Source organism: Sebastes fasciatus, chromosome 16 (assembly GCF_043250625.1).
Source record: "Sebastes fasciatus isolate fSebFas1 chromosome 16, fSebFas1.pri, whole genome shotgun sequence".
Taxonomy (NCBI): domain Eukaryota; kingdom Metazoa; phylum Chordata; class Actinopteri; order Perciformes; family Sebastidae; genus Sebastes; species Sebastes fasciatus.
Window position 1 is genome coordinate 21,531,641 of NC_133810.1, and position 11,258 is coordinate 21,542,898.

Consider the following 11,258-nt stretch of genomic DNA (forward strand, 5'->3'; position numbering starts at 1 on the left):
TCAAATCACAACAGAAGTTATCTCAAGACGCTTTATATATAGAGCAGGTCTATGACCGTACACCATAGTTTAGAGACCAAACAGTACCCACACAGGCCTTCTGTTATTTGTGGTCTTCAAATTCAAGCTGAGATAACCCTGAAAACATCACTATGACATCACCGGCCATTTTGTCAGATTTGACAAACTTCCTCCCGAGCAACTGAAGACATTGTACAACTGTTTTCCCTGACTGAGTGGCACTAACCGTGATGAATAAACTGAACTTCATGTGTAAATAGGTGGAGTGCCCCTTTAAATAAATTGTCTCAGTTTTATGGGTAAAGAGTGTACTGGTGCCACCCTGTGTTCAAGAATATTGTAAACTAAAGGATAACAACATCATCCTAAAAGGTGCTGTTGCTTTTGTGTAATGACTTTATATTTATGGAGGAAAATTACAGCATCTGTTGAAAAATTAACTTCATCTGGAGGAATGTGAAACTTATTTCGATGGGAGTTTTTATTTCTTGAGATGTTCTCAGTTCTCTCCTCAGTACAGTGTAAAAAAAGGAACTCTCTATTTGGTTAAAAAAAATATTAAATATGGTACATTTGTTTCTACCATGAACAATGTGTCCCAATCTTCAGAGGGCAAACAGTAAACTGTTGTCAATCACTGCTGTGTTGTAGGTGATGTCGTAGTCAGTAGGTGGCAGTGAGGCGTTAAACTACTAAGAAAGAAAATCGTAGAAGAAGAGTCCGACCCAAAATAATCCCAGCAGCAGCAGCAGAAGAAGAAGAAGAGCGCTAACCGTTAGCTTGTCACGGAAACGTATTCTCCTAGCGTTATCCTAGCTGACAGTTATCCAATGCCCGGCTAGCGTCGGTGCAGGTGTCGAAGAAAATCCTCTGCTTGGAAAGAGAGGGAAGGACGTATTAAAGAGTTGCTGACAGAGACCGACTCCTCTCTGGACAACATGGAGAAACAGTTGCATTTGAACCTGTTCCCCTCCAGACCTCCTCTGGCTGCTGGTCTCCAGTCAGGCTCCAAGATGAAGATGGGGTGAGCTAGCTAGCTAGCTAGCATCTTAATAGCATGCTGTCAACTGTGCTGGCAGTGTAACGTTACAACTGATATGATCCAGCATCACATCAGTTGCTCTCTGTTACAGTGGACTCGTATATTACAGTGTGTTAAAGGACGTGGCAGCTGAACTGGTCGCGTTAGCTAATGAAGCTAGCTAACTGTTAGCTGTAGCTAATGAAGCTAACTGTTAGCTGTTGCTATCTGAGTAATAGGTGGGGGATAACACGCGATTTAGCTCGTAGCTTTGGAACACAACCGTAGCAGAATATATAGTCTATGTTTTTAGGTTAAACTCAGTTGGATCTTGGCTAACATTAGCTCAGGGTAAGTGTGAGCATTCATGACATGAAAAGCAGTGTCTGAAGATATTATTGTCGAGGTTGAGTAGTCTCCAAAGATAGGTTAGATTTTCTTTTCTTTTCACCTTTAGTTTCCATTTACACATCATGTGTAACTTAGTGATTGAAGGCCAGGGCTTATTGCTTGTTCACATCACCATGTTACATCAGTTGTAGGAACAAGTTAATGCTTTTGGTAATGATGTATCCATGTATTATATACCTTGACAGTGATGTTTATTTGGGGTTTAAATAAAACAAACCAGTCTTTCTGGAGTGTGTGCAAAAAACTGTAACTACACCAACACTCAAACCCTAAAACATTACCCTTAAAATTGTCTTCAGTCTCAGCCAGAGCATTAGAAAAATTCAGCTACATGTATGGCTGCTTTAAGATTGAGGTAAAGATGTAATGAATGAAGCAGTGAACAATGACATGTGGTTTTGTCTTGCTGAATAATATTTTATTGAATTTCACAAGTTATTGCTCACATTACATTTCAATATTTGTCATAATCTTGAATCTACTTTATATGGGCAATTTTTTTTCTCTTCAGTGTTGCAGCATTTGACCATGTGAAAAAAGCTACAGTATCAGAGAGCCAGCTTGTACTTTTCACTTAAACACATCCAAAGATTTGTCTTGCACTATGTCTTCTAATAATCCCGCTGCAATATGGGAATGGTTTACATTTGACTTTTTTTTGTATATACAGACCTGGACGGAAGAGAGACTTCTCCCCCCTGCCCTGGAGTCACTACTTTGAAACCCTCGAAGATGTTGAGGTGGAAAATGAAAATGGCAAAGATATATCCTTGACTGCTGCTTGTGTTTGTCAGGAGAAAATTAAGCATGAATTTTTGAAACTTAGTGTGGCAATCACTCAGCATTCAAATCCAACTAGGTTATTTCAGATTTAGCTTCTTCTTTATACCAGTGTGCTATCTAACTTTAACTTGGTATAGAAAGCGGAGTTTATACAATTAATGTTTATTCTCTTTTGAGTATCATTTACTTACTCTTTTTCACAGCTCTGTTATGCATTTCCTTGACTACCTTGAACATTTTCAGAATTTACTGCAGTGGTGCCCATGGTCCTGTGCTGCTTCTGCTCCACGGAGGAGGCCACTCTGCACTCTCCTGGGCAGTGTTCACTGTGAGTATAATAACTATTACAGAAACCTCTTAACTCTTGAGACATCGTATGTTTAAAATACACACTATTATAATGTTTATGAAGCTGCCTTTTTCTTACAGCATGTTTGCTGTACACTATTTGAAGTAATGTTTTTTGTATGTTCTTTGCAGGCCGTCATATGCAGCAGGATCAACTGCAGGGTGGTGGCTATGGACCTTCGAGCTCATGGTAATTATAGTCACAGGACACACAATTAGTAACAAGTCATATTCTATTTAAAGTTTAAGAAATTCAGATTTGTCAGTTTGGTATGGTTGTCTTATCAATCCCCTTTGAATAATGCTTCGCAAAAACTAACTTAAGTCCTATATCAGATTTTATAGCTCAAATTGCAGTTCCAGAATCACAAATTATTAAGAAGTGAAAGTGCTGTACCAAAGTAGTTTGATCACATCCCTGCCCACCTGTGATTAGAAGCCAACTCTCCCCCTACATAATTTTGCAGGTCATTCTTTGCATATTCATGTGCTTGGGTGGAACAAATAGTGAATTTGCTTCTCTCTCATCACCTGCAGGCGACACCAAAGTGAAAAATCCTGATGATCTCTCTGCAGACACGATGGCCAAGTAAGTTACTGTGTGTAAAGTTAAAGGGGACCAATGGTAATTTTTAAAACATTGATATTATTCCGGAGGCTATATAACATGACAAAAAAATTACTGTAAGTTGCTCATGTACGCACATATTGCGAGGGTGCGCCGGGAAACCACAGGGTGGCAGCGTCATCACAGTAAACAGTAACTGCCTGTCAGTGGCGATATGAATGGAGTATAGAATTTCTACAACATTTGCAATATAAATACACAGTCATTTTCTGAGTCTATTTAACAATAAACACTTACAAGACAGGGAAACTGTGTCATACCTTTGTGACGTCTTTTGTTTTCCAGTAGTTATAGTTTTATGCAAGTGCTGTCCCCTGGAAAGGAATAATCCATGACAGGATTTCAGCGCATGTTGTGACAGTCATCCAGCGGCTAGCGACCATGCTAGCAACAGGCCTGGCATATTGGCAGCTAGCTAGTTAGATAGTAAAATAACGTTAACTATAGGTAATTCCATAAATATGTTGACCACGTATAGCACGGTGGGGAATAGTCCGAGATGCCTTACTGGTGTGCTGTTCCTCACTGTGGAAACTACAAGCTGCTACAAACAAAACAGTTTTTCGTTGTTTTTCCATGACAATGACAATAAAGTCTCTATCTATCTATCTATCTATCTATCTATCTATCTATCTATCTATCTAACTATCTAACTAAGCTAGCTGCTGCCCAAATCATGTCATGAATTACTCTGCTCCAGTGGATTTCTCTGTTCCAGTATAATAATCAATGTTTTAAAAATGGCCATTGTTCCCATTTGAGACAGATGCTGGAATTTGTAAGAACCACATTACACACTCACTCTAAACAGCTTAGACTTGAATCACAGAAAAATATGGGAAGCCAGAGTGGGCAGCAATGATCCTGCAGGCTTGCGGGACATCCATCCATCATCCATCATCCATCCATTGCCAATAACAATGGATGGATGCCAGCCCCCATTCGGGGTCGCGGGGGGGCTGGAGCCGATCCCAGCTGACATTGGGCGAAGGCAAGGTACACCCTGGACAGGTCGCCAGACTATCACAGGGCTGACACATAGAGACAGACAACCATTCACGCTCACATTCACGCCTACGGGCAATTTAGAGTCAACAATAAACCTAACCTGCATGTCTTTGGAGTGTGGGAGGAAACCAGAGAACCCAGAGAAAACCCACGCTAACACGGGGAGAACATGCAGCTAAAGGAGTATTGAGTCACGCACACAGCTTCCCACCTAAAGGCACGGAATGTTTGGTGCATCCTTACGTGGTTTTGCTTTTGCAGTTCAATTCAGGAGGGAGAAAGTGATTTCAGAGTTCGGTGGGTTCTTGTGGTTGTTTACATCTGGATTAATGGGTAATTGTTAAATCCACTCTGTCTTGAGGTTTCAGACTGTATACTTAGAAACACTGACACGTGATAAAAATGTGACTCGAAGGGTGTGACGAAATATCGTGCCGCGAAATTTCGCGGTATAAAACGTTGCGTCGTCGAGACGAAAAACTGAATCGCGATTATCAGGGCATAATAGGTACATATAGTCATACAAGCACTGATCTGCATCCGCTCGTCTTTTTCAGTGCTTTGTTTGAACAGACGAGGGCATTCTGAGTCCAGACCAGTAGGTGATGCAGGTCAACAAGGTGTGTGCTGGTTAGGCTTGTCGCGGTAGTCGTTGTTACCGGTGTTACACGGTGGTCAGGCACACACTGCTTACATTACATACCCACCATCGTCGTCTTGTTTTTTTCTACAGAAATAAAACCCATTTAGTTCATTTTGGCGTATCAGCAGCATGTTATCAATAGATAGTCGGACGACGGACGCTACAATCTGAAAGTGAATGCATTTTAAGGAGTCAGCTCAGAGCACCAGGTGTCATATTTCACACACATACGGGACAAGAGAGAGTTGACAGACCGAGAGATGGCGGAGGATTTGGTGTCAAAGCGAAAAGCAAACGCGCCTATTTGGCAATATTTCAGATTTAAACCCAGGGCTATAAGGGAGCCATAACATTAATGAGGTAGCATTAATCGCCGCGAGGAGGACGGAGCAGTCACAGACGGTGTGTGCGGCGCCAGGTAGACCCCTGCGGCCCCGCAGCAAAAGCTGGACCGGAGAGGCCAGACACACAGCCAGCCAGCTGACGGTAAAGATCAAAGTAAGAAAGCTACGCATGTTGACCGTCATCTTTTCTTGTAAAATGTCCGGTGTAATCGGTAACACCGGTGTTGTCACAAGTTTATTAACCGGTGGGAAAATGTCCTCACCGTCACATCCGTAGTGCTGGTGTGGATAGCGCATTTGCAGCTGATTTGCATCCAGGCAATAATGGAGGAGTCAGGCGAAATTAGCATAGAAGACGCCCCCCCGTCTTTCAAATCGCTTGTATCGTAGCATTTTGGATTACCTGTTGAAACACAAAATAGGAAACTGAAGATGCATATGAGAATTCATACTGGAGAGTAACCTTTTAGTTCAGTGTGTGGAAAATGGTTCAGTCAGAAAGTAGAATTGAAGTGACACATTCTATTCCAAGATGATTAGGCTATACCATGTTACTAGTTATAACACATTACAATTTCATAAAAAATGGAACTTTAGGGCAAACAACAGCATTGTTTTGCATTTTGTGTCTTTTAAATAAAAGGCTACTTTTTCAGTCATATATTTATCATTCAAGTTTTGTTAAAATTATTGTTAGAATATTGAGTCGTATCGAGATCGTGAACCCAATATTGTGTATCGTATCGTATCGTGAGCTGAGTGAATCGTCACACCCCTAGTGACACGGTTAACAGGTTTACCTTGCTTTTTCTTCCAAAAGGGATATTGGCAAAGTGGTGGAGGTGCTCTATGGAGACAACCCGCCTCCAATCATGATTATTGGACACAGCATGGGTGGAGCCATTGCAGTTCACACAGCCGCTGCCAATCATATTCCATCCCTGCTTGGCCTCTGTGTCATTGATGTTGTAGAAGGTAAGTGCTTACTCAAATAGAGCATTTTTCAATTTATGACGCTTACTTGACCAAATAGCAGGTTGATTTTACTACTACTTTAAATTAGCAGTGAATTTATATGATACATGTTCATAATGAAATCAAATCAAATGAGCTCAGAATAGTATTACTGGGTGTATTAATGACTAATAATTGTTGTTTATTGCACTCAGGTACAGCAATGGATGCTTTGAACAGTATGCAGAATTTCCTCAGAAGTCGGCCGAAGACATTTAAATCTCTGGAGAATGCCATCGAATGGAGGTAAACATGAACATGATACCGCTACATCTTGGACGTATGATTGGGCCAATTATACTCTTCTGCAATTTGGTTATTGTTCCCAAACAGTGTCATAAACATTATTTACTAAAACCAATAGGTTGAAAGCATTTACCCTGTGTTCGACAACCTTCAGCTTGGAAAGGACGTATTTTGATTGTCAAGCTTTAAGTCTCCATTTTTAGAGTTTGGATTTTTAAGTTTGCATGGCATCTAACTTGTTTGATTTTTGTACACAAGTGTCTGAAACTTGTCTTTTCCTTTGCTTTCAGTGTGAAGAGCGGCCAGATCCGAAACATGGAGTCAGCACGAGTGTCAATGGGAGGCCAGGTGAAAAAGTATGTCTGCTCTGTTTCTCATCTGTACATTAAAGGTGCTAAATACAGGATTGGGAGCATTTCTATTGCTTCTCAACGGCTCTCAACATGGTGACGCTAACAGTGTAAACAACGATGAAAGTGTTGACAGAGATAACATGGTTTACCTGAGGGGGACCGGAGGGTGGGTGCTACACTTCCCCTCCGACAGTGTCGGTATGGACGGCATTATCAGCTGTAACCGCCGTATGAGAGCAGTGCAGAGTGGCGGCTGTGAGCTAGCCAGTGGGGCACACTCACATGCACAAACATGCACTAAAAGCATGCACAGCCAGACCGGCTATGTCAACAAAGCAAGGAGAGACTTGAATTACAACACACACAGAGGGAAAGTGACTTCATTCTCTGCTCAGGTAGACATTACTCCTCTATATCTTTACATAGCAAATAGTTAATTGCTGATATATGAATGCTCTGGATTTAGAATTTAGCGCCTTTAAGTCCTACGTGGTTTTGCAAGTTTTATGTACTGCATGTTAATTTGGTCTGTTCTGACATTTACAGATGTGAGGAATCCACCAGTAGTCCAGGTGTGTCTAATAGCATTGAAGGTATAATAGAAGAGGAAGAGGATGAAGAAGTGGAGGAAGAATCCAACAAGAAAAGGATGAAGGAGGATGACCAAGAGGTTCCGTCTCTCTTACTATTTGTCTTCCACTTGTATCATACGTGTGTGTAATTGTTTGTGAGAGGTTGAAAAGTACCTTGATTTTTTTCCGTCCAGATAAAAAAAGAAAGCATCTTCACCTGGCGAGTGGATCTGTCAAAGACAGAAAAATACTGGGAGGGCTGGTTCAGAGGCTTGTCTGCCCTCTTCCTCACCTGCTCTGTGCCAAAACTACTTCTGCTCGCAGGTTAGATCCCTCGCAGTTTCTCACTACATTATTATTTGGTACTCCAAATACATAAAAAGTGTCTGGATAGGCAGTTTTGATGGAATTTCAAATCCTACTAGTTTGGATGAATACAAATGATTTTTATTCCAAGCTTTTTTTCCATCAACTGCACAATTTCACCCCTGACTTGATCCATTGAACAGGAGTGGACAGGCTTGACAAAGACCTTACTATTGGACAGATGCAAGGTAAGGAGCACAAACTGAGATTTTCTGCATAGTACAGTACAGTAAAACACACAGACCTAAAAAAATAATCTCACTGTTTATCTACAGGGAAGTTTCAGATGCAGGTCCTCCCTCAGTGTGGTCATGCTGTCCACGAGGACGCACCAGAAAAAGTAAGGGGTGTTTACCTGAATGTACACTGTATGTATTGTCCAATGACATTGTTGGAATTCCTGTATGATGCTTGTTGATTTGCCAAACCTAATGCACACTTTGAGATATTGTTGTTTGTAGTGTCACTTCTTGATTCAGTTTACACATCTGGTTTTGTGTGCATGTTCAGTTGTCCCTGTTTGATCCAGTTGGTTCAGTTTGTGGCCATTTTTTAACCTAGTCTTGTGTCATCTGTTGCTAGGTAGCAGATGCTCTAGCAACATTTATGGTTCGGCACAAATTCACTGAGTTTAAGGAAGGATACCTGTGGTAAGTAAACTTCTACCAAAGAATATATACACCATATTGATTATACTAGTGCAGTGCCCGTTCAAAATATGCCTGTTCTAAACGGGCCTGTGGTGTTGCTGCTTGCAGCTCTCTCGAGAACCGCTCATACAAACAATTTCACACTCGACACTGCGCTTCCTTGGGTCCTTACAATACACCTGCCATGACATAGCTGCGCCACACACCCACTACCCGCTAAACGCGGTCAGAGAAATGTATTTAGCGGAGGTTCTTACTCACGGGGGGAAACACAACCAATTCGCACAAGTAGTACTGGCTGCAGCATCGGTGAAATATGCTTAGCGGAGGTATTCATTTCAAAATAGGCGTATTGGTCTCTTGCTTTGACATAACATCCACGGTTATAAAGTAGAGCATTGATTTAATGAATGGAGCTATTTTGCCGTCGGTAAAGTTACAAGTTAGTATGGCAAACTTACACAATTTGAGTTGTAATGCAGAGTGGCGCTGTTCCTGTAGGCTATCTGCTCGTACTCATTGACTTCAGGTAAGTGAAGAAAAGTTTGGTTGTAACGTTATCCAGCATTCATGTAGCGTTAGCAGAATATATCTAGGATCGAGCAGCAAGTGAACTGTAGTCAAACAAAATGCTCGTCTAAGTCTGCAGTGGCCTGAAGCCCGGCCTCCCTGCTGAAGAGATAGCTGTCGCTTGTTTATTCAAAGTTTATTAATAATAAACGTGTCAAGTGTCCAAATTGCACCAAATTCGACAAAGCACTCCATGGCATCCTTGGTTATCCACCCGTCAAGTGTGAAGACAATAGGATAAGCGGTTCTCGAGATATGTGAATAACACACAGACAGACAGACAGAGATTCCTTGCTTTATTGTTAGTTAAATGTAACAATAATAATAAGAGACTGAAATGTTGTAAAATAATGAAAGTTACATTAAATGGTTGAACAGTCAATGTTCCACAGCATTTTACATAACAGAGGAAAGTGGAAGCAATTACATTACATGTATATATTGTTTTTAAAAATCCACATTATCTGATTTTGTGTAATAATTTTGCAATAATCTTTCCACAGCTAATTTCCGGTTTTCAGTCTAAATATAGCCAGCAGCCATAGAAGAAATGTTTCAAGATTCATCCACATCCTTGTACAATTTAACAGCAAATTAAGGAAAATATAATAAGCATTATTATTATTATTATTATTATTATTATTATTATTATTTTGCTTTTGTTATGTAGATACTTTGCCTTTCAGCTTTGCCTTATTTTTATTTTGAAACACTGGGATTTGATTGTACTTTTCCTTTACAATATATATTTTTTAAGTAATGCTCTCCTTGTTTAATGTTTTGTTTTGAGTGATTGCATCATTATTCATATGTGTTTGTAATGTTTGAATTCAAACAATGATTAAAGGTGGATGCAGCAAAACTGTCACCCATGCTTGTATATTTGGTGTGTATTAAAAGGACATCGTGATCATTTTAAATGTGGTAGTTTATTTGACACGACATGTAGCAAGATAAATGTAATAAGTGACAAATGTATGGTGAAATCAAATATGAGTATTTATTCTAGTTTTCTATCATCTCCTTGTGCAGCAGCCGAATATTATAACACACATTATAACTCCCAAAATCACACTGGACATTAAAAAATGTTTAATGTGTTGACACATCTTTTGTTTCCAAGGCGAAATTAACACCTGTAGGTCGAAAAACTATTTTTCAGATTAAGGAAAAGATCTCACACGACAAGATAACTGATGTTATAAATGGAAACTTTTCTAAAAAAAATTAAAAAATATATATATAATAAATTAATGTTATAGTAGATTCAAATTGTATTAGTGATGTTGCCTTTTTTATAAAATAAATAAACAATTGTGCAAAAGCTCAAAGGGTGGTCAAACTGGTGGAGACCAATTCTTATGATTATTCTTCATAAAATAAAGCTATGTTATAATGAACATTTAATAAACACAAGTGTTCACTCTTCGGCTATAAAGAATTATTCTGTAGACCTGAATCCCCTTATTGTTTTTATACATTTTGAGTTTTCATGTCAATATCTGAAGAAAATTCTTATTTTTTCACAACTTTGAAACAACATTAGCAGCACGTAGTTGTATAAAGCATTTCTTCCTTCAAAGCGTCCTAAAAGGGAAGTAAGACCAGTTCTCCTGCAGTCAGTTAACAAAAAAAATCAGGATGCAGCAGAAACAGAAAACAAGGTTGTAGTGTTCTTAACTTTATGACCAAGGTGACATGTTTTTCTTCATTGTGCCTGATTCACTCCAGGGAATGAAATGCAGGTTTTAATTATCTCTCCATGGACCAAAACACTGAGATATATATTGCAATTATGTGCAATATAAATATTTAAATGATTAATGTGCCATTAATGACTGTCTTCCAAAGAATCACTGAGATCATTATAGGATGGTAGTCTGTAAACAACGTTATGTTGTTGTGAACAGAAGTTCTTCAGTAGCATCATTTTGGGCCTAACGAATAATATCCTGTTGTGGGTTTTTCTTGCAACAAATGACAACAAATCTGCCATAAGGAACACTTAAATTTCACAGTACATCAATGTATCAATCAACTCCAGCCTCTTAAACATGGAGGAGCTGTCCACTGTGCTGTGGTACTGAAAAACTGTACAGACATGATAATGAAAGGATAAGAGACAAGAGCTTATTATTAAGTTTATTGTAGTAATAGAAGAAGACTCCGGTACAACTACCATTTTACTAGAACCATGCAACCTTTTTAGCCGAACTTTGGGACAACATGGATTGCAATGAAATGCATGCGAAGCTAATGTAAAAAAATTTTTTGATTTTA

The 11,258-nt window shown here is 39.5% G+C and overlaps 1 protein-coding gene across 1 annotated transcript; it reads left to right on the forward strand.

The window, feature by feature from the left end:
- Positions 1-737: 737 nt before the first annotated feature.
- ppme1 (protein phosphatase methylesterase 1) lies at positions 738-10,404 on the forward strand. The gene is made up of 14 exons (XM_074610489.1): positions 738-1,045; positions 2,124-2,217; positions 2,472-2,564; positions 2,717-2,774; positions 3,122-3,173; positions 6,028-6,182; positions 6,377-6,467; positions 6,758-6,823; positions 7,367-7,490; positions 7,587-7,716; positions 7,902-7,946; positions 8,034-8,098; positions 8,341-8,408; positions 9,482-10,404. Exons 1-14 carry the CDS (start codon positions 960-962, stop codon positions 9,483-9,485), a joined length of 1,131 nt encoding a protein of 376 aa, XP_074466590.1. The 5' UTR covers positions 738-959; the 3' UTR covers positions 9,486-10,404.
- Positions 10,405-11,258: the final 854 nt, after the last annotated feature.